Source organism: Chiloscyllium punctatum, chromosome 3, assembly GCF_047496795.1.
Source record: "Chiloscyllium punctatum isolate Juve2018m chromosome 3, sChiPun1.3, whole genome shotgun sequence".
Lineage (NCBI taxonomy): Eukaryota > Metazoa > Chordata > Chondrichthyes > Orectolobiformes > Hemiscylliidae > Chiloscyllium > Chiloscyllium punctatum.
The window spans coordinates 58,847,107-58,871,741 of NC_092741.1; the positions used below are offsets into that span (position 1 = coordinate 58,847,107).

Genomic DNA, 24,635 nt, shown 5'->3' on the forward strand with positions numbered 1-24,635 from the left:
GTGTACCCGAGAACTCTGTGGGAAGCTAGGGAAGTGATTGCTGGGCCTCTCGCTGAGATATGTGCATCATTGATAGTCACAGGTGAGGTGCTGGAAGACTGGAGGTTGGCTAACGTGGTGCCACTGTTTAAGAAATGTAGTAAGGACAAGCCAGGGAACTATAGACCAGTGAACCAGACGTCAATGGTGGACAAGTTTTTGGAGGGAATCCCAAAGGACAGGATGGACATGTATTTGGAAAGACAGGACTGATTAGGGATAGTCAACATGGCTTTGTGTATGGGAAATCATGTCTCACAAACTTGATTGAGCTTTTAGAAGAAGTAACAAAGAGGACTGATGAGGGTAGAGCAGTAGACGTGATGTATACGGACTTCAGTAAAGTGTCTGACAAGGTTCTCCATGGGAGACTGGTGAGCAAGGTTAGATCTCATGGAATACAGGGAGAACTAGCCATTTGGATACAGAACTGGCTCAAAGGTAGAAGACAGAGGGTGGTGGTGGAGGGTTGTTTTTCAGACTGGAGGCCTGTGACCAGTGGAGTGCTACAAGCATTGGTGCTGGGTCCTCTACTTTTCGTCATTTATACAAATGATTTGGATGTGAGCATAAGAGGTACAGTTAGTAAGTTTGCAGATGACACCAAAATTGGAAGTGTAGTGGACAGCGAAGGAGGTTACCTCAATTACAACAGGATCTTGATCAGGTGAGCCAATGGGCTGAGGAGTGGCAGATGGAGTTTAATTTAGATAAATGAGAGGTGCTACATTTTGGGAAAGCAAATCTTAGCAGAACTTATACACTTAATGGTAAGGTCCTAGGGAGTATTGCTGAACAAAGAGACCTTGGAGTGCAGGTTCATAGCTCCTTGAAAGTGGAGTCGCAGGTAGATAGGATAGTGAAGGCGGCGTTTGGTATGCTTTCCTTTATTGGTCAGAGTATAGACTACAAGAGTTGAGGGGTCATGTTGTGGCTGTACAGGACATTGGTTAGGCCACTTTTGGAATACTGCATACAATTCTGGTCTCCTTCCGATCGGAAAGATGTTGTGAAACTTGAAAGGGTCCAGAAAAGATTTACAAGGATGTTGCCAGGGTTGGAGGAATTGAGCTATAGGGAGAGGCTGAATAGGCTGGGGCTGTTTCCCCTGGAGCATCAGAGACTGAGGGGCGGCCTTATAGAGGTTTATAAAATCATGAGGGGCATGGATAGGGTAAATAGGCAAAGTCTTTTCCCTGAGGAGCGAGTCCAGAACTAGAGGGCATAGGTTTAGGGTGAAAGGGGCAAGATATTAAGAGAGACCTAAGGGGCAACGTTTTCATGCAGAGGGTGGTACGTGTATGGAATGGGCTGCCAGAGGAAGTGGTGGAAGCTGGTATAATTACAACATTTTAAAGGCATCTGGATGGGTAAATGAATAGGAAGGGTTTGGAGGGATATGGGCCAGGTGCTGGCAGGTGGGACTAGATTGGGTTGGGATATCTGGTCGGCATGGACGGGTTGGACTGAAGGGTTTGTTTCCGTGCTGTACATCTCTATGACCCCAATTTCGCTATAGCAAGGGCCTGTACCTGCATTTAGGGACCACAGATTTCTAAAGTAGTCACAGATGCTTGTGAAAGGCAAACAAGGTCTGTGGACTTTTCAAGCTGAGAAGTTATTTTCATCCAAACCCCTTTCACAAATGGAAAGAAAAAGATGGCCTATGTTAGAGAAAGTTGAAAAATCTCTACTCTTGCAAAAGCTATTTAGTGACATTTATCCAGGGGTTTTGGTTATATTATTGCTAATGTTTGGCTGCTTTCCACAGGAGTGGGGAACTAGGTTTGTATTTTAATGGGACACTTGGAGGTATTTAAAGGATGAGCTGTTTTAGGGTTATGAATAAAAAAAAATCCTGTCTTTTTAACAGAAGAATTATATACTTGAGAGGATTTAAGAGTTTAGGCTTTCACAAATGAGACTTTAAAAATATATTTAGTAAAGGCTGCAATAGATATTTTGGCCTTTATTAAATTTCATCTGAACATGACTCCTATGAATATTGGGTGAGTCAGAATATAGGTGTAAGGGTGAAAGAATGAGGGTTGGAGGTTTGGGTTGTCATGTATTTGCAATAAAGTGGTACGGAGGAAATATGAGGCGAGGGACAGAGGACCTAAAATTTAAGGACACGACTAAGACAAAGTCCCAATGAACTCGGGTGCACCTGTTAAACATCCTGTCTCAGTGGTTGGCTGCAATTGCTTCAGGCAGAGCCAGGCCCCCCTACGTCCTGCACCTGTCTTGGCCAAGGTGAGGAGGGGGGAAAGCAATGACAAAAATCAAGTCTGACTGGACACTTTCTTGAGATGGTGTGTGGAGCAGCAAAGCCTCTAGACTCTTGCTACCCTCCTCTGAAGGAAGTGATCCTGATATTTTAATATTGTCAATTGATGCTGCCTGACCTGTTCAATGCTGGCAAAATTGCTTTGTATTTTGATTTCAGATTTTTAGGATCTACCTTAACCTGCTTTATTTGGGAAGTGTGTGGTACTTAAAAGACTACAGGACAGAGATCCATAGATTAAGATGTCGGAGTTTGGCATATTCATGAAATTATCAAAAGGCTAAAGCATTACTGTGCTGTTGAACATGTTGGTACCAACTCTATGAAGAAACTTTCGCAGATCAAACATTTACTCATGTTTCTGAAAAATGTGGTTCTTCCCTGCACTTGATTCCACTGAAGTGGAGGTGGATATAAAATCATAATAAAATTAAAGACACATAACCCCCTGGAAGCCATTTCCTCTACATTACAATCACTGCTCAGTTTTGTGCTTTATCATTTTCTTATTCAATGCCTTTTTTCCTTCTTAAAAAGAAGTTTCAACAACTAAACATTTGTTTCTTTTTATTATTGGGTGTTTGCATTAGAACTATATTCAGACTATAGTGAATTCATGTTCACTAAATGCTGGGAATCTTATCTTCATATCCTTTGGATACCTGTAAATTGATCCAGGTTTTCTACAAAACTGGGAAGAGAATTTGTCATCATAAGCTTCAGACACATTTTCCTCATCCGTTTACCAAGTGCTGGGAGACGGCTCTGAAGAGAACTCCCTTCGCCTGAAGCGTCATCTTTTCCAATGTCAGGAGAAAATACCTGCAACGGCATGTGATGATGATTAAAAATTGTGAAAACTTATGTACAAATTTAAGTAACACATTGACTGAATAAAGAACTGGACTGTTGCTTACTTTTGCCCCCAGAAGAGAAAAGAGTGTTACATACGCTGCAGTTTCTAGCTCTCACAGACACGTTTAACTGCAGCTGCATTAGTAATAAGGAGGACCATTAAACAGTGTTTCAAAATCCAGCTTCAGAATTCCGAACAACGACCAAATATAAATCCGACATACTCACTGCTTTAATAGCAAGGTGGTCTTATTGTGACAGCATCTCATCCTGTGCATTAAAGTTTCAGTCATTTAAATTCTTGTGCTATTGCAAACCGACAAACTTACAAATAACTTAATATTTTCATTTAAAGAAGAAAGCAGAGTGAAAGAATATGTAGGCCATAGCATTGCCACCAACTTTCAGGTAGCAAAAGCAGACAACACCAATGGAAACTACTGGACTGGAGGAAATTATCCTCATATGGAATGGGGGTGGGGAGCTACAGATATGCCACAGGCATTTATTACATCTGAAGGTCTGTAATAACATCTCAGACAAATGATATAGGCAGCAAGACTTGTGTTCATATCCTCAAATCCCAACAAAAAACTTGTACACTTCAACACAATGGGGGGGAAAAATTAAAAATGGACTAGCAACAAAGTGGGCGGCAACTGGCTATACAGTAGCAAGATCTGAGACCTCTGGAATGCATTTAAGGGAAGAGTCTGATGGGGATAAATCAGTATTTCTTCATAAAACACAACATGGAATGCTCACCAAATGTTGATGGCATTTTAGGGAGCTGCACACAGCTTTGAAATGGGAGAAGTCAATACATTAGCAGTAGAATATTCTTTCACACCAGTGCTGAATCAATGCTCTTTCTTAAAAACTAGTGACAAGAGCTTACATAGGGAATGTCTCTATGGTGATCCATGGAATAATTGAAAGGAGCAAATGAAAAGCACCATGGAGGTAACGTAGACTTGTAACTTTGGTAAGCAACATAGGCTACAAACTCTACATTTAAATTTAAGAAAGGTAATGAGTTCAAGTGGAAAAAAGTTTACATTTGTTGCAAATCAAAGATTGAAAATCTTGCAATTTCTTGAACTGCATGTCATTTCAATAAAAAGCCAACTTTCAATAATATTTATGTCATAGCTTCTTGGCACTGAATTGTTGATCAATATATGGTACAATAAAAGCTACTGCAACAACTTCCACATGTGTACCTGTGTTACATGACACTTCTCACGAGAAAACTTTCTGAGCACACAATTCAGCTTTTCCAGCTTGGTTTGTTTCTGTTGGTCAACATTACCCAAGCTTCCAGAACTTTTCATTTCTGTTAATGCAGGACAGCATGGATTGTTGAGTACAGCTTCAAATTTCTTCATAAACTTGAACAGCGCTCTGTGAATACACAAAGTTACAAACTCGTTGGTGATGAACTACAATATCAGGCCTTAAATGTATGCATTATGGGAATAGATGTATAACTTCAGCTTGAATTCCCTCAGGTTTAGGCAGTTGAGGGTTATCTAAAGTGTACGTAAATAAAACTAAAGGATGTGATGATCTTCTTTGATGGGAGTCCCAAACCGAGAGGAATCATAAAAATTTATGCCAGACTCTTTAGAACTGAAATCAAAGAGGCATTTTCTCTACCCATTTCTAAATAGAGAAAAATCAGGAAATCTTCCTCAAAACTGATTGTACATCAAAATTTAAAACATAACAATTTTCAATTCGATCTAACGTAATGAGGCAAAAACATCAAAGCGTGTAGAATAAAGCTACATAAAGTGGCTTAAGTTTGCCCAGTTTGAATAATATCCCTTCATTTGTATAAATGCAATTTCAAACAAAGTTTGATACTACAACAACCGTTCACCAGTGAAATTTTGAACATGGCCCTCTCTCTGTCATTCATGTTCAACTATTTGTTTGAAGTAGTTGGCCATTTATTTTTATATACAACCTGAAGGACCTGCACAAGTTTCCACCTGAGAAGGTGCCCAGGTATCTAGCTAGTGTTGCACACACCATCATCAACTTTCTTCTCCGAAGACTCCCTCCCGATACAAACAGGATCTTTAAATGTTGCTGGAGAGTGGAAACTCTTGACGGAGAACTGTGCTAATAAATATTTTGCCACCTGTACCATTTCTTTATTTCTTTAGCAGTTATGGTGGTAGCTACCGGATACCACAGCAGAATGCCAAAAATCATTAGTCAAGATCATATAGAATGTACAACGCAGAAACCAGACAATGAGCTCAACTGGTCCACATCAGTGTTTATGCTTTGCATTGTCAAACTTCAGCATAACAATTCCTCTATATCTTTTCTGTTAGCATAGCTATGTTCAAAGCAAGGCTAAGTTATCTACTCCAGCTATTCCTTTTAGTACCATGCATTAAACGGTAATCACTGTTCACATAAAAGTTTCTCCTAAACTTCATAACCTTACGTTTAATGATCTAAAATGAAACAAAGAACCATGGATGCTGGAGATCTGAAACAGAAATTGCTGGCGAAACTTAATAGATCTGCTGCTTTCTTCCTTCCCACAGATGTTACCACACCTGCGAGTGTTACCAGCAAATGTCTGTTTTTGTGTTATATTTGGCCCTGGTTTGGCATTCTCCCACACACAAACATTTTTTCTATGCCTATCCTGTCTTTACTCATCTTCATTTGGTCATCCCTCAGGTGTTTTCTGAAGAAAAGACATATTTAATAGCATTATGTTGTGGAACAATGCAAATTCTTATTTTCCTCCAATGGCCACACTCCTAGGTTGTGGAGTTGTCAACTCTGATGATTATAGGTCATTTACTTCTTTTTTAAAATGGAAAATCACCAGTTCTGACAGGTTATATACACCGGGACCTGAAAAAGTGGATGCCCTGGCCCAGCAATCAGAACACTGCCAGAGTGTCACACGAGGCCCTATAGTCACGTGCTTTTTTACAGGAGGAACTGATCTCTAAATCATGCAGCTCAGTAATATTTCACCTTTATAAATAAAACTTTCCCACCTAGTGGTCTGAGGAAGTGACAATAAAAAAATTGAGCGTTTGACTTTCATGGATGTTCTGCAAGTATATGGTAATAATGGACTATTTGTATTAGCAGGCAGAAACAACTTCAACAGAAATATGTTGAATGTACTGAATCCAGTCAGATTTCAGTGCCATCACATAAGGAGGTTCATTGCTTGTTAGAAATATGATGCATACAGGCAGAACCCAGGTTGTGAACAGGTTTTATTCTAGAATCCATTCATGAGTCAATTTGTATGCAAGGCAGAACACAATGCAGGACAAAGTAAAGTAGCCGTTCACAAGTACAGGAAACATTCACACGTCAGACTTTTAAAATTACACTCCTGTATGGGACTGCACTTGTAAGCATGAGTGTTCCTAAGTCTGACAGTCATAAATTAGGGACTCCTTGTACATCAGCAGCCAACCTGGTTTTCACTATATCTTCAGTTCATCACCTTTTTTTTTTGTCACGAGCCTGGTCTTCAGAACTATTTGAAAATTCAGTTTTTGCTGGACTTTTGTTTTGTGGTGGCATGCACAAATGGGTCCTCTGAATGGATCAGATTTTCTCTTGAATCATGACACACTCCTTAGGAGCCCAAGTTTTTTCTTTCCAGAAGATGATTTCCCCACCTGGATTACCAATGCACTTCAGGGAAAGAAATCTGCCATCGTTACCTGGTCTGTGACATGTGACTCCTGAATCAGGCCAATGTGGTTGGCTTAAATGTCCTCTATGCAATTAAGGGCGGGCAAAATATGCTGGCTCAGCTTAGAGCACCCATGACCCATGAACAAATAAAACAAAAGATTATTCACATTACCTGTGCGTTTTCTCTACTGACTGCTTCACTGACCAGAAACTGACATCATTCCATCGACTAATCTTAACAAAGTCCTGTAGGTAGACAGAACTGAATTACTACAGTAACTCAGAGGCTAAATTTAACGACCAATTCAATACTTAGAACACAAAAGAGGGGTAAAATGATTGTACAAGTTAGACAGATAGCAAGCCATCTCAGAAGCGAGAAGAAGCACTTTAGTATTTTGAGGCATCCAAAAGCATATAAATGCCCAATTACAGATCACCATCACTGCAACACAAGTTAAATATACTAGATACTTAAAAATAACGTACTCACTCTAAGACATCCAACACGATACAATGCAAAGAATCAACCTTCATTCACTGACATAATTTGTCAACTTCATAAATAAAATCAGCACCATTTTAGAAACTGAACATTAGTAACACAGTTGCTCAGTGGATAACACTGCTGCCTCAATGCCAGGGACCCGGGTTCGATTCCAGCCTGAGGCTCAGTGTCTGCGTGGGGTTCCTCCAGGTGCTCTGATTTCCTCCTACAATCCAAAGAGGTTAGATGAATCGGCCATGCTAAATTGCCCATAGTGTTCAGGGATGTGTACGTTAGGTACATTAGTCAGGAGTAAATACAGGTTAATAGGGTGGGAAATGGGTCTGGGTGGGTTACACTTTGGAGGGTCGGTGCAGACTTGCTGGGCCAAAGGGCCTGTTTCCACACTATAGGGATTCTATGAACACCTATGCACCCCACCAAAGGCAAAGAGAAAAGTTGAACACAACAACATTTTCTCATTAGGGAGAGGCAGATACAGGTTCAAGTTTAACTCCATCAGTTCCCATTCTGAACCATGTTGGTATCATGCACCTTCCAGCTAGGATTGATGGGATAACAGAAACAGAAATGGGATTCTGGTTGAATGATGATAGTGCCTGCGACCAGGTTATTGGCCATTACCAGCATTTTCTTTCTCTGTTGCTGAACAAAAATCAAACAACTGGAAAAAAAATTGGAAGTAATTTCTCAAAACTCTGGCATAAATACATACTTCAGGCATGAGGATAAAACTGTAAAGCAATGCAATCTGAGATTAGAAACATGTTACTGTCCAATTGCACACACCAATTTGAGCCAAAAGGCCATCGGCTTTAAATAAGCACTTACATATGGAGCACTACCATATTTTTTCATTGTTACCTTCAATTCTTTCTCTATTGGATGACGGAGCTCAGTTATTTTAACTCGAACACTCTCTGAAAATTGATTGTAATAGTTGTACAAATTCCAGAGTAAGCTGCACAGGTCATCTGTAAAATAATTTTCTGGTTAGCATTCTTTACTTTATCCACATTTAGATGTGACTAAAGCCACTTTTAAAGAAACAAACATTTGCAAATATAATGTTGGACACTGCTTCACAATAGCTCATAAAACATATGATATTCAATAAGTCGACACACCAAAATGCTTTAACTGCCAATTCAACCGTGGGAAATTTACCAGTATTTCCAAACTTCATTCTCACTTTCATGGAAGCACTGAATGACATTTCAACTAAGTTTATATTAAAACTCATGGCAAAGTCCTGCTCATATTAAAATCATTTCATTTTATAGAAAACCTCTACACCATTTCACCCAGACATCCAGTGGCTACCTATCCCAAAACATATGGACTTTGAAAGGATCTGAGGATCCTTCTGCTGTAAATCAAAAGCAAAAGTAGAAATTGCAGGAAAAGCTCAGCAGGTTAGGCAGTATCCGTGGAGAGAAATCAGAGTTAATGTTTTAGGTTGAGTGATCCTTCCTCAGAACTCAGTCACTTGACCTGAAATGTTAACGCTGATGGTTCCTCTCTACAGATGCTGCCAGACCAGCTCAGCTTTACCAACAATTTCTATTTTTGATTGTCTGCAATATACTCCAGTTCCACATCTTAAGTGTCTTTCTTCTGCTCTTGAAATTTTGGTCTGGTGTGCATTTCAGTGCCAGTGCCAGCCCCACCCCAAACTCTCACTCCCTTTCTCTTCACAATCAGTACAAAACAAAAAGTCTTCACACTTGAACTTCAGTCTCTCAATTTTCATCGCCTTAAAAAAGAACTGTGTCCAAACAAGTTTCAGGTCAGTTGCCTCAAATAGCCTCCAGTTTCTGCGCCAAGAGTTCCACATATTACAACAGTGCAGGGGCACTTGGTCACAAAGCACTGTCTACTCAAATCCAAGTTGTAACTGAACTTGTAATTTTCTGTTTGGGAAAGTAACTTTTATACTGTCATGTGAAATAATCTCATGTTGCTTCTTAATCATAAAAAACACATTAAGACTCAATTTTGACATTTTCAAAGAAATTCAACACATTTTAGAATATGAGGAATCACCTTTTCCTTCCTGTTCTGGCACTGCTATAACATGACAGTGAAACGCTAACAGCATGGACAGGCGAAAATGAAACTCTCCCAGGGTAGCTCCTTCAATGAAACTTTGCAATGTGGTGATCACTGCTGGCAGCTTCATCTGCTGTTCCACCCCTGTCCAGAGTAATAAAAGTACAAAGTTTATCAAACAAACATCCTTCTGCACAATAAACAACACAAAAAAAATTTAAAAATAAAACCAGGCCATGCTAAAAATACTCAGGGGGGGGGTCATGCGACACGTGCAGAGAGAGAAATAAAGTTAACCTTTCAGGTCATCAAGCTATCAGAGCTGAAGGAAGATAGAAAATTAAGAGGTTTTAAAGCAAGTCGAAGGGGGGAGGCAGAACAAAAAGGGAAGGTCGGCAATAAAAAAAGGTGGAAAGCAGGAGGGATTAATAAACTGAAGATTTCGTGAGGCAAAAGCCAAGGAAGGTGATAATGAAAATGGGAAAGAAATTAAAAGGATGACGACCAGAAGGTAGTGAACAGCAGCTTTGCTTCTTCATTTCTATTTCAAAAAGACATTACTATGCGCATGAAAACAAATCATCATCGACAATGTTATAGAAACACATATAAACTGCAACCTAAAATTTGTCTGTTACTTCTTTAAACTGAAAGGAGTCATACCTAAAAGAAATAAAAATGAATGCGTTTGTTGCAGGTTAATTAAGAGTTTAACAGCAGTGCATAACAAAATCTTGTGGGAATCATAACTGAGCAGAATCTTCCCTGCACCAGCAAAAGCTACAAGTAACAGAAAGTGCTATGTGCTGGAATGTGTTACCAGAGGTGGTGGTGGAGGTAGATACAATTGCATATTTAAGAGGCTCTTGAATATGAATAGACAAGGAATAGAGGGATATGGATACCCCTGAGGCAAAAGGCATCGTATTTGCACAGTCTTGGTGGGCCGAAGGGCCTGATCCTACACTGTTGTGTTGTTATTCACCTCCAAACTAATCAAAGGTTGCCATAAAGCTGTTGGAGCTGCACATTACATTTAGGGCAGCACGGTGGCTCAGTGGTTAGCATTGCTGCCTCACAGCACCAGGGTCCCAGGTTCAATTCCAGCCTCGGATGACTATCTGTGTGGAGTTTACACATTCTCCCAGTGTCTGTGTGGGTTTCCGCCGGGTGCTCCAGTTTCCTCCCAGAATCACAAAGATGTGCAGGTCAGGTGAATTGGCCATGCTAAATTGGCCGAAGTGTTGGGTGCGCTAGTCAGAGGGAAATGGGTCTGGGTGGATTACTCTTCGGAGGGTCGGTGTGGACTGGTTGGGCCAAAGCGCCTGTTTCCACACTGTAGGGAATCTAATCTATTACAACTGGATACCACTCAGGGCTAAATACCTCACCCATCACTTTAATCATTCACACCCTCTACCACTGGTATCCAATGGCAGGTGCATTCTCCTGCAAAATGCATTGCAGCAAGTTGGCGAGGACTGAAATGACTGTCCTGCAACAATTGCATTCATTTCCTCTGTTTGGACAGCACCGCCAAAGCCATAGCTATGTCAAAGGGCAAGGGCAGGAACAGCATGGCGAACAATGACCTTCTCTATACTCATTATCCACCTTGAAAATATGTGACTGTTATAGAGTCGTAGAGTTATCGAGATGTAAAACATGGAAACAGACCCATCGGTCCAACTCGTCCATGTCGACCAGATAGCCTAAACTAATCTAGTCTCATTTGCCAGCACCTGATCCATACCCCTCTAAACCCTTCCTATTCATCTACCCACCCAGGTGCCTTTTAAATGTTGCAACTGTACCAGCCACCACCACTTCCTCTGGCAGCTCAATACATACATGCACCACCGTGTGAAAAAGTTGGCCCTTAGGTCCCTTTTATATCTTTCCCCTCTCACCCTGAACCTATGCCCTCTAGCTCTGGACTCCCCCACCCCAGGGAAAAGACTTTGTCTATTTATCCTATCCATGCCCCTCAGTGTTGCAAACCTCTATAAAGGTCACCTCCTCCGCCTTCGACGCTCCAGGGAAAACAGCCCTAGCCTATTCAGCCTCTCCCTGTAGCTCAGATCCTCCAACCCTGGCAACACCCTTGTAAATCTTTTCTGAACCCTTTCAAGTTTCACAACATCTTTCCGATAGAAAGGAGACCAGAGTTGCATGCACTATTCCAAAAGTGGCCTAACCAACTTCCTGTACAGCCGCAACATGACCTCCCAACTCCTGTACTCAATACTCTGACCAATAAAGGAAAGCATACCAAATTCCTTCTTCATTATCTTATCTACGTATGGACTGGAGCTATGAACTGGTACTCCAAGGTCTCCTTGTTCAGCAACACTCCCAAGGACCTTACAATTAAATGTGTAAGTCCTGCTCTGACTTGCTTTCCCAAATGAAGCACCTTGAATTTATCTAAATTAAACTCCATCTGCCACTCCTCAGCCCATTGGCCCAGGTGATCAAGATTCCATTGTAATCTGAGGTAACTTTCTTCACTGTCAACTACACTTCCAATTTTGGTGTCATCTGCAAACATACTAACTGTATCTTGTATGTTTATATCCAAATCATTTATATTAAAAATGATGAAAAGTAGAGGATCCAGCACCGATCTTTGAGGTACACCACTGGTTACAGGCGTCCAGTCTGAAAAACAACCCTCCACCACCACCCTCTGTCTTCTGCCTTTCAGCCAGTTCTGTATCCAAATGACTAGTTCTCCATATATTCCATGAGATCTGATCTTGCTAACCAGTCTCCCATGGGGAACCTTGTCGAACGCCTTACTGAAGTCCATATAGATCACGCCCACTGCTCTGCCCTCATCAGTCTCTTTGTTACTTCTTCAAAAAACTCAATCAAGTTTGTGAGACACGATTTCCCATGCACCAAGCCATGTTGACTGTCCCTAATCGGTCCTTGCCTTTCCAAATGTGTAAATTCTGTCCCTCAGGATTCCCTCCAACAGCTTGCCCACCACAGACGTCAGACTCACCAGTCTATAGCTCCCTGGCTTGTCTCTACCACCTTTCTTAAATAACGGTATCACTTTAGCCAACCTCCAATCTTCTGGCATCTCACCTGTAACTATCAGCAAGTTAGCCTGTAACTACCTGATACAAATCAGCAAGGGGCCCAGCAATCACTCCCCTATCTTCCCAAGGCTGTTGCTTTCCCATTTCCAGGATTTTGAAGCAGGGTTTCTTTTTCTAATACCTCAGCAGAAGTATTTTCACCACACAGACTACACCTTCAAAAAGGCAATAAATGCTGATTTTGATTGCAATAATCACTCTATGCTTTAATAAGACCACCAAATCTTGATAACACTGAATTAGAATCAATTAACTTTGTTGAATTAAAGGAATATCTTGCGTGCGATTGAATTGAACAAAAATCAGTGAGATGACTTATTACAATTATCTGATCAAATTTGCCACATTTGTGCGATGGAATTTTCAAATATTAAACATGACAGACCTAAATGCTCAACTTAAATACTTGAGGCATTCTGAATTAGTTTTTACATTGATAAACTGCCTTCTGAATTTTGCAATAATCAATAAAATAATTGCAATGCCGTACTACCTTGCAGATTTTCTTCCAGGCGTTCCTGAAGGTATTTTTCAATTAACTGGTAGATTGAAAACCAGTGCTTGTTTGATTTCTCCATGTGCCTTTTCATCACAACATTAAGACTACTAGACCAGCAACTGCAGACGGAAATTAAACACAAGTTAAGAGTTATAGAAGGTTGGGGAGCAAAGATCAAAGTTTTGCCTCACATTTTGTGGAGTAATAATCACAAGACGATTTTTAAAATGATTTTAAAAGAATTAGAAGATAACCTAAGATTCCTGCCTGTGACTGCTATCTCATGACTTCTGTGGAAATGGGTTGGAGGGAACGTCAGCCAAGGACACAATAAGAGATGCTGTCTGGATATGAGGTCAGACCATCCAAGAGTCAAACTGTCAAGTGGGCTGAAGAGGTGGCAATGATACATTTGCAATGTCTCACTGCATTCTATTTTAGATTCAGTGACAAAGATTGATGAGAGTGCAAGACAGTCGTGTGTGTGAGGGTGTGTGAGAGAGACTGTGTGGGTGTGAGTGAGTGAGAGTGAGAGAAAAGAGAGATCAGAAGAGAAGGTGCAAAACTGGTATAAAATTTAAGCATCAAGGGAGTATATGGATTCACGATTTCAGTCTCTCCACAGTGTTTTGTAGCTAACACCACAAAACCCCAGGTAAACTATCGAAACCAATATTTGAGCATTGCATCAATATTTTGCAAAACCATTCTTGATCTAATCATACTGTATGACAACACTGATTGGTAGTTTAAAAGCCAACATCGATACAATAAATTAGATTGGATTACTTCGAAAAGGTTCCTCTTAGAGGGATGATTGTGCTAAACAAATCCTTTTGTCTAAAAACTATTTCATTTCCCAGGAATCTGCTGCCATAGGAAAAAGTGCAAATGAAGCCAGTGATCAGCCCTTGTCTAATGTGGTGAAGTTAAATAGTGATTCCTACTTGAGCTCCAGTTTGCGCCACTGGATGATCAGTTGGCTGACAGCATCAAGGTGCTGCCTTAAGGACACAGATTGACAAGCAATCGCCTCCCAGTCCTACAAAACAAAAATGTTTGGGTATTTTCAGAACAAATATATAGTGATGAATAAACACTAGAATTTAAATTTTTATCAATTTGAGTGAGGTGGTCAATGAGAGGGAAGGAATGGCTCACCTGGGATTTGCTCAAGAGGATCTCCATGCCATTTAAAAACTTTGCCAGAGCACTAGAAACAGGGAAGCTTCTGATTCTGTCCATTACAACCAACAGCTGTAAAAACAAAAATCATCCTGCCTTGAACTTCACACCAAAAATGTGCCAGCTCATACCACATTGTAAATTTCAGACATGCATCTTGCTGCCAAATTGAGGCTCAAAATGCTTCTAATAAATCTGCCATAAAGCATCTGAGCAAAGTAATAGAAGATGGTGGTAACTATTAGAAATACACACCAGATTGAAGTAAATACCAGGCAGAGTCTTAAATCATACTTAAGAGGTTCAATCTGAATTTACATATTGTCTGCAGACGTATGCATAGTGTATCTATTTCGCATTTTCATCTTAATTAGCAATACTGTAGTGCTCCATCCTTCTCACTATATTATTATAGCTCATTTCTTTTTCTCACACAACCTTATCTATCAAGCCTTGATTAAAAATAAATCTTTTGCAGCCAATCAGAAAACTTCAGAAAGCAATATAGTCCAGAGTGCTGAGGCATATCTCTTTGCACCACATGTAATGACCAAAATATTTGACTGTTAATTATTTAATTTTTATTAGCACTTAGTTCTTGTTCAGTAAGACTATAAAATTTCAAATGTATAGTCGCATGCAGAGACAACAGTGACAGCAAACCCTCATACTCAAGTGCTCTCCTCAAACCAGGTGTACAACAGAAAGAGTTTTCACTCTGCACTGACCCCTGTATCTGATTTTGGAACACCACAAGCTTTTCTGAAAATCCTGAAATAGGAGGAGTAGACTGAATGGTTCACCGAACATACACGGCCTTTCAACACAGTCATAGCTGATCTCAATCTTCGACTCCACTTTCCCATCTGCTTTCTCTAATTCCTCAAGACAAAGAAAATGTCTATACTTGACTTAAATGTATTCAACAATGGAAAATAACCAACTATTTGAGGTAGACAATTCCAAAAGATTCACAATCCTGTGTACGATCTGTTATCTCCGTTCTAAAATGATCCTACCCTAAATATGTGCGATTTAAATTCCCTAACCAACAGAAATACTCAGTGTTTACAGTATAGAGGATAAGTTTAGAATATTGGCTATTGCAATGAGATCTCATTTCATTTATCTAAAAACTAGAAAATCTGGACCCAATTTTCTCAGCCTCTCATTATAAGACAACTCTCTCATCCCAGAGACCAGTCCAGTGAACCTTTGCGACACTGCCTCCAATAGAAGTATCCTATTCCTTAAATACACAGAGTAAATATTCCACCCAGCTTTCTAGGTGCGATTTGACCATAGCCATGAAAAATTGTAGCAACTTCTATTCATGTCCTCAAATCTCCCCCGCACTAAAGGTCAACTTGACTTCTTCACTGCTTATTGTACCAACATGACAAGCTCTTCAAGTTCTTGCATGAGCAGACCCAGTCTCTAAGAACATTAACTTATATAAGTTTCATATCTTAGAAAAAGATCAAGATTCTCTTTGAAAAGGAGAGAACCACTTTGCCTCTGGTTTATACAGCATGTAGAAGTGGGCAGTAAAATTCAAGAGAAGGAGGTGAAGTAATTAAGCAAAGCAACTGGAGGTAAGGTAACAATACTAGAGTAAAACTGGGTAGACTATAAAAGTTCTAAAGACAACAGGTGTAGACATTATGGATTTTAGAAAGGTGAGGAAAAGCAGAGTCACCAAGCACAATCTTTGAAACATTTTTGAAAAAGGAAGTTGGAATAGAGAGTTAAAAAAATGTTGTCAGGACAACACCTGCTCAAAACGAAACCGAAAATCAATGTGTAACTTGTCAAGACTAAAAGTGGATTCCAATTGAATTTGTAAAGCTGGTGTTGACTTATGGCATTTACTCATGCGTCCAAATACAAAGGCATTTGGTTTACTTTATACATTCCTTGAGGCAAACGGCACAATATAGAACAAAAATTGAGAGAAGTAGAACATTCTAATGCATATCTCTGCCCATTTCATGCTAACGGTTGTTGGCTTTTAACCACTTTTACAAAATCTGTGTTTCAGCCCCAGCCAATGGGAGTTCATAAGATATAGGAGCAAAATTAGGCTATTCCTCCCATCGAGTCTGCTCCACTATTCCATCTGGTTTGCTCCTCACCCCATTTTCCTGCCTTCTCTCCATATCCCTTCAACTCATTACCAATTAAAAATGTCTAACTTCTTAAATTTACTCACTATCCCAGAATCCACCAGACTTTGAGGTAGCGAATTCCACAGATTCACAACAATTTGGGAGTAGTTGTTTCTCCTCAACTTGGTTTTAAAGTTGCTCCCCTTCTCGTAAGACTATGACCTCTGCCCCACATCAATTTTATCCACAACTGTTATCATTTTGAATACCTCAATTTGATCTCCCCTCATTCTTCGAAATTCCAGAGAATATAGGTCTATCCCCTAAAGAGAAGGCCCACTAGCGAGAGAAAAGGAAAATGGGGGCAGAGATGGGTCAGCTTAACGCAAAAACTGAAGGCAAAAACTTACACTGAAGCACACGCAAAAAATGAGAAGCTGAATTATGTTTGACAGTGTGAAAGGTGCAGACTGCAGAGTGCAGCAACTGGATTCTCTTTACCTGCAGCAGAGCTGGATGGTCAGGCCAGTCTAGTAGTAATTTTTTCACTTTTTGGGTGAAGCTTCTCAGGATGGGCTGGCACTTCTTAGCCTCCTGGATATTTGGATATTGATAGAAGTCATAAGTATCTTCCTGGGGCAGGACGAGCTCAGAGGTTTCTTCTCCCTCAACAGTATTTTGGATGAGAGAACTGATCAATAACTGACTACCCTGAAGCTCTGCATTCAAGGAAGTGTCTAATGTGAACAAATAATAGTTTAAATTAAAACAAAACCAAATTAACATTTATATGGTCAGTAATAAAGATAGAATGCAATTTAGCAAAGAGAGAATGTAATACATAGACACCTGAAAATTGGCAGTTAACCTATCTCCAATATTTACTTCAAATTTTAATTATGTGGCTTTACATTTCAATTTTGAGAAGAATTAATGGCATAAATTTTGTCCTAGAAGTCTTATGCCCTTGTACAACTCAATATGATGACTATTACTTTCATACACCTGAATGCATGAGGCCAAGAACTGAAGAAAGGGAAGTTACATTTTTATGAAAGCGGTTCCTAACATTTAAAAAAAAACGAATAAATCCACAGACTGGATTGTTTTGAAGTGCTGCTAGCAAAATGGCTGCCATTTTCATAGAATCATAGAATCCCTACAATGTGGAAATATGCTATTAGGCCCAACAAGTCCACACTGACCCTCCAAGAGTAAGCCAGCCAAGACCCATTTCCTTACCCCTATTACTTTGCTGTTCCCCTGACTAACGCACCTAATCTATTTTGCACACATCATCTTGCAAATCAGTTTAATGATCACTTAATGGTAATCACCTACAGTTAGAAATCTGAGATTTTATGTGCAATGGACATTTGTTGAGAGAGAAATGAAAAATTGAAGCTGAAAAATACCAAGGTCCATCTAGACGATCTTCTAATGTCCTGGTGGTTACAGAGTGAAAAGAAAATACAGTTGTGCACCAATCACTGTAATCATTTAGGACGCAAGGAAGCTCCAATATTGAGGAGATTTTGCAGTCAGTCATCTGTTTCTCCCAAGCACAATACATTTTCTTAAAATTCTTTCACAGTGTGTACACATCGCTGGCATTTCTTGCTCTTTCTTCTATTATCCTTGAACTAAATGGCGTGCCAGGCAATCTCAAAAAGCAGTTAAGAGTCAACCTGATTACTATGAATTTGGAGTCACATGTAGACCATACCAGGTAAGGATGGCAGACTTCCTTCTCCAAAGAACATCAATGATTAGGTGATTTTTCTTTTAAGCAACAATAAGATCGATGGCAGTTGTAGCAGTCATTGTTATGGAGACTGCATTAATTCATGTAATTTGAATTCCCCCAGATGTTGTGGTGAAATTTGTCCCCAGGAGCATTATCCTGGGCCACTGGGTGACTAGTTCAGTGATAATCACAAATACGTCACCATATCCCCAAAACTTATGCCATGCATTTTATTGCTCAATGCATCATCCCAAAGTATTGTCAGAAAGAAAATTTATTTAACTTGCACTTATATAAATCTTTTCAGTTTCCAAATTTCCCAGGGAATTAGATCTATAGATTTTGCAATCACTGAAATATTGTTGCGCCAGTGCAGTTTAGAATCAATTCACTTTCAAGTACTCTTTTGGCTGACAAGAAATGGGATTATCATTATCTACTTTTTACTAGTCTTTTGAAACATGCAATCTTATCACCTCAAAGTGTGGTTATTCCTGCCTTTTTGAAAATCATCCCAAGCTGAAGTTCTGTGTTATGGGTTCTATGCTCAGGGTCATGAGCAACAATCAATGCAGGACCAGCAGATTTTGAGTGGTGATAGCAGAACAGTTATCCTGGAATAACGTCTTTTGATCTTCTATATTCTAAGCACAAATAGGCAGATGGGATCTCAGTTTAATTCTATACCAAAGTCAGCATCCCAAAATAAAGCACTCAACTATCAGTCTACATTGTATTGTAGAGTGTGGATAAAATCTCAAATTTCTAATGTAGGTGATAGCCAGCAACTGATGAAAGCCTCAAGAATCTGCTCTACTATTCTAGGTGATAGGTGGTCAGCTACCTCAGCACCATATTCCTGTGCCATCCCCATATCCCCTGTATGCCATTGGTTAAGAAAGTGTTTAGTACACTTCCCTTCATTGCTCCAACCACTGAGTATGGAAGTTGGGACATCATGTGCAGGTTGTATAGGACGTTGGTGAGGCCACTTTTAGAGTACTGTGTACAATTGTGGTCGCCCTGAGAAAGGAAAGATATTATTAAATTGGAGAGGGTTCAGAAAAGATTTACGTGGACATTGCTGGGACCAGAAGGTTTGAGTTATAAAGAAAGGCTCAATAGGCTAGGACTGTTTTCTCTGGAGCAGAGGTTGAGCAGTGACCATATAGGAGGCTTATAAAATCGTGAGGGGCATAGATAAGTTGAATAGCAATGGTCTTTTCCCAAGGATGGGAGAGTTCAAAACTAGGGGGCATTTTTTATGGGAGAGGAAAAGGTTTAAAAAGGGCATGAGGGCAATTTTTTCACGCAGAGGGTAGTTCATAGGTGGCACAAACTGCCAGAGGAAGTGGTGGATGCAGGTAGAGTTAATACATTTAAAAGACATTTGAATAGGTACATGAATGGGAAATGTTTAGTGGGATATAGGCAAAATTTGTCCAAATGGAACTAGTTTAGTTTAGGAAACTAGAATGAATGAGTTGAACTGAAGGATCTACTTCTGTGCTGTATGACTATGACTCTGCTTTGAACTTACTCAATGACTGGGTTTCCACAACCCTCTGGACAGACAATTCTAAAGATTCACTACACTCTGCTTGGAGAGGTTTCCCATCTCCTAAGTCTTAAATGGCTTCCCTTTTATCCTAAGATTACGAGTCCTGGTTCTGGACTACACAGCTCTGGGAAATAATATTTCAAGTCAACTCTGTATATTCCTTTAAGTATTTTGAAAATTACTGAGATTGACTCTCATTCTCCCAAACTCTGGGAGAATACAAGGCAAAAGTGAGGACTGCAGATGCTGGAGATTAGAGACGAGAGTGTGGTGCTGGAAAAGCACAGCAGGTCAGACCGCATCCAAGGAGGAGAGTTGAGGTTTCGGGCAAAAGCCCTCCTCCCTCTGGAGAATACAAACCCAGTCTCCTCGTAGGACAATTTCACCATCCCAGTAATCGGTCTGACAAACTCTACTGCACTCTTTCAAGACAAATATATCCTTCCTTTGGCAAGGAGACCAGAACAGTGCACAGTACTCTAGTGTTCTGTACCAGTGAAGATCTCTTTGTACTTATACTCAAATTCTCTTTAAATAAAGGCTAATATACCATTTTCCTTTCAAAATGCTAGTTTTCAGTGTCTTGGACATAAACACTTATCATTTAAGAAATACTCTACATCTTAGTTACTCCTATTGAAGTGAATAACCTCACACTTATCCACATTATATTCCATCTGCCTTGTCCTTGTTCACTCACTCAGCCTGTCTAAATACTCTTGAAGCCTCTCTACATCATCCTCAACTTGCATTCTCAACAGGTTGTATATCTGCAAATAAGGATATACTACAACTGATCCCCACATTCAAATTAATGATACAGACCATGAATAAACTGGACACCAAGCACTGACATTAATGTAATCCACTGGACACAGCCTGCAAACCCGAAATTGACCCATTTATTCTTACTGTCTGCCTCCTACATAATAAACCGCCCCTAATCCATGCTGGAATATTACTCCAAACCCATGCACTTTTTCTTTGATTACTAACCTCTTGTGTTAGACTTTATCAAAAGCCTTCTAAAAATACAAATACAGCACATCCAGTAGATCCCTTCCTGATTGTACTAAAGTCAAAAATAATTTCCCCTCATAAATCCATGCTCACTCTGTCCAACCGGAGTAATTTTCTGAATTCCCAGCAATCACTATCTTATAATAGATGCAGCACTTTCCCAGGATGCCATGTTTGTTGTTTCCAGTTTTCTCTCTCCTTGCTTAAACATCCAGGCTACATTTCCAACCTTCCACCTTGCAGCCACTGATACGGAATTGGTAGAAGTTTGAAAGCTGATCTTGAATCCAGACACCACATCTGTATCCATCTCGTTGGACAGCTAATGGTGAAAATAATCTTGGGGATTTGACGACTTTCAGTCGCTCTAATTTCCCCGATACTATTTTTCCTTTAAAAAGCTTGTTCATTATTTCAGGGAGAATTGTTCTCCTCTGCCCTTTGATGATGGACAGTACTTAATATAGGTTTACAATCATATTGTTATTTCCTATTCCCATTTCTGCTTGCAACAGATCCATACACCTTTGCTAATATTTTTCTTTTTAAACTACCTGAAGGGCTTTTACAATCCTTTTTAACAGTTATTTTTAGTTTACATTCATATTCTATTCCCTTTACAGAATTCTAAAGTTCTAATACTAAATTCTAAATAAAAATTTCTAACAGTGAAAGCAAGGGTTTAATGGAGGAAGTTAAAGCTTATATTAGATCAAAGGAGAAGACTTATAAAATTATTTTGAAAATTAAGTGTTACTTCTTCCCTACCTGATGTCAAACTTTTTAATGCATTTTTCCAATCCAACACAACTAATTCCCTCCCCATAATTTCATAATAGCTCTTATTACATTTCAAACTGAACTACATAGTTTGTAAACTTAAATGGAAAATTCCATCATACTATAGTCACAGCAAGATTTTTTAAAGAGTTATTTCTCATTGAATAATATTTAATCTAACATGGCCTGTACACTAGTTGGTTCTTCAATATGTTGCTCCAGCAGAACTGATATTCCAGGAACTACTCTTCCACAGTATTAATCCTCATTAAAATGTATCCATTCAACATTGACTGAAGTCACCCATCTTCTTGGCATCATTCTTCTGACCACACATGCCACTAACTTCCAGAATTATACTGAGACTGATATATTTTGCGGCCTTTAAACCACTCACACTAGTGTTTCCTGCTTCTTGCTGTTTTTGTGTCAGCCTTCTCAAAAAATAAAAATAGCTCTTACTATTAATTGGACTCACCAATTAGAGAACAGAATCGTGTAATTAGTAATGCAGTCGTATGGTAAGAGGACACAAAAGCACTAAGGTAATCACTGCACTGATGAGCTGGCACACTCTGGCGGTACCACACAGCTTGTGCAAATCTCAAATAGATTTGCTGATGAGTATTTATGACAGTTTGAATTGAACTCTCTTGGATAGGGGCAGTGTCAGCAGCTTTAGCCTCGGTGCTCGGAACTTCAGTGTCCATATCTTCTTCAAGACTGGGCTCAGACGTGAGATCAGAAAAATCCTAAAGAAAATAAGAAAAGACCAAACTGAAGATAGTTTCAAACACAAATCTTTCAGAGTTTCAGTAATGCTTCTTTTAAAAGGAAGAATCTACTGGATGCTTTTACATTTGCTTCAGATATTTTCAAGCCATTTCATGACAGTGTAGTTCAGAACTTTCCGAAGCTAAATATATGTAGAAACAAATTATTTTTAAACGGTGAAAAATAAATTGAAATTTTGAAAAAACAGGAATTCAAAACAAATGCAGAGTCACTGTGAACATTAGTCTAGTAAAAATCAGAAGAAACTTCAAAGAAAATATTATTTCACATTACCTTGGCATATTGAGGGAAATTCCGTCTGAATTCCTTCTCCTCTTCCTCTTCGGACAAACTTGATCCATATTCTTTGCTTTTGTACTTGTACAAGCTGGTTTCCTGTTCCTCCTTCACTCTCCTACGCTCTTCCTGCTCATCCCAGGCATTTACCAGTGCCTTTAATACAATGCAAAAACACTATTTCAAATTTTGCTGTTCCATCAGCTGCCAACCCAAAGGAGTACAGTACTCCAAATTTGCACTTGTTAACTGGAATGCACTTCAGATGCCTTTGTCTATTTAGACCTCAGCTGCATATCTTCAATTAAGTGCTTTTCTGAGCGCACACTCAAAATTATTTCCATACCAGGCACTCCATCACATGACCAGGTTCAAAAAGGCATTTCCTACATCACTTTTGGGTAAATGGAGAATTCTGTCCTCATACCAACTAAACCTGTGTTTAAACTAAACCAACAAAATATTAAGTCAAAATTGTAGCATTATAAGCTAACGGAAAGGGAGTTTCAGGTCATTGACCTCAGCTCTAATTGAACTAGAAGTGAATCAAACCACTGCACCATCCAATTTTCCAAGGTCTGCGGCCTACAGCAGCACCTGGGCTGAATTGAAGAAAAACCATCTCATTCTAATCCTGCCAAATCTTGGCTTAATTAGATGTGAAATCACAATACTATATTATCTGATAGTTTGCCACCTTCATTCCCTCTTATTTGCTCATTCTGCTTTGAAAGCAGTGGCTCAAACGAATGCATCTTATTTTATTCTGACTGGTCTTCAAATCTAAGTGAGGTGCATAGCAGGTTATCTAGTCCTTACAGGCAGACAGGACTTCCCTTTTCTTAGCAACCTTTAGTATCTACATGCAGGGTTTCTCGAAGAACAAAGTCAGGAAAAAAAAAATTATTTATCACAATTAAAAATTGCAAAAAGTATTAAGCGCAGATTGGTTGGAACAGCAGTTTTTGGACACACTTAGGAGCATGCTGAGGGTGCAAAGCATCAAAGACAGAGGTTGAGGAAACACGGGCACACCTAAGGTTCAAGCAGATAGATGGGTGACCACTCAAAGGGGCAGGCAGATAGCTACAGGGGACTCCTGCACTAATCACCCTTTCTAATAAGTATACCACTTTGGATACTTTTGTTTGGGGGGGGGGGGGGGAGGGGAGGAATGAGAGAGACAATAACCTACTAGCAGATGGTGACAGCAGCAACCAGAGCACTGGCATCACAAACTTGTGTGTGTGTGTGTGTGTGCGCGCGCGCACGCGTGTGTATATATATATATATGTATGTGTGTGTGTGTGTGCGCGCGCGCGCGCGCGTGTGTGCGTGTGCGTGCGTGGGGCAGTCGTCTAAACGCAGAAGAATAACAGTGATAGGGGACTCCATAGACAAAAGGCACAGATAGACATTTCAGTGGCCGCTAAAGGGGTTTCAGGATGGTGCACTGCCGCCCTTGTCCAAGGGTCAATAACATCTCTGAGTGGGCACAGAACATTCTCAAAAGGAGGGCAAGCGGCCAGAGGTTGTGGTTCATATTAGTACTAATGACTTAGGCAGGAACACTGATAAGATTCTGCAAAGCAAGTTCAGGGAGTTAGGTAATAAATTGAAAATCAGGACCTTTAGGGTTGTAATCTTGGGATTACTCCCTGAACCATGTGCCAGTGAGGTTTGAATAGGAAGGCAGTACAGTTAAATATGTGCTTAAAGAGCTGACGTAGGGGGGGGGAAGAGCTTCAGATATGTGATTCATTGGGTATCTTCCAGTGTAGGTAGTACCTGTAGAAAAAGGATAGGTTACACCTAAACTGAAAGGACACCAATGTCCTGACTGTGAGATTTGCTAGTGTCACTTGGAAGGATTTAAACTAGTGTAGCAGGGGGTGGGAACCTTAGCAGTAGGTCAGCAAGCGAAAGGACTGAGGAGGAACTGAAGACAGAGGCCTGTTAGACTAAGAGGATGAACAGATAGGAAAAGTTACTGAACAGTAGGACTGGCCTTGTTTTAACACGAGTATGACAGGTAAGGCAAATGAACTTAAAGCATGGATTAGTGCATATAATTTAATGTTGTAGTTATTGCAGAGACTTGGTTGTAAAAGGGA

At 39.9% G+C, this 24,635-nt stretch overlaps 1 protein-coding gene across 5 annotated transcripts in view; it reads right to left on the minus strand.

Annotated features, from left to right (window-relative positions):
* Window positions 1-24,635, minus strand: part of mdn1 (midasin AAA ATPase 1) — a 189,269-nt gene that overhangs the window by 41,058 nt on the left and 123,576 nt on the right. For all 5 annotated transcript variants that reach the window (XM_072553757.1, XM_072553755.1, XM_072553754.1 and 2 more), the window contains exons 64-74: window positions 22,519-22,677; window positions 21,929-22,202; window positions 16,844-17,079; window positions 14,211-14,306; window positions 13,997-14,091; window positions 13,044-13,168; window positions 9,435-9,584; window positions 8,253-8,362; window positions 7,053-7,126; window positions 4,408-4,588; window positions 2,992-3,151 (exon numbers count right to left, since the gene is read on the minus strand). In XM_072553757.1, coding sequence (XP_072409858.1) covers window positions 2,992-3,151; window positions 4,408-4,588; window positions 7,053-7,126; window positions 8,253-8,362; window positions 9,435-9,584; window positions 13,044-13,168; window positions 13,997-14,091; window positions 14,211-14,306; window positions 16,844-17,079; window positions 21,929-22,202; window positions 22,519-22,677 — 1,660 coding nt within the window. The remainder of the gene's footprint in view (window positions 1-2,991; window positions 3,152-4,407; window positions 4,589-7,052; window positions 7,127-8,252; window positions 8,363-9,434; window positions 9,585-13,043; window positions 13,169-13,996; window positions 14,092-14,210; window positions 14,307-16,843; window positions 17,080-21,928; window positions 22,203-22,518; window positions 22,678-24,635) is intronic.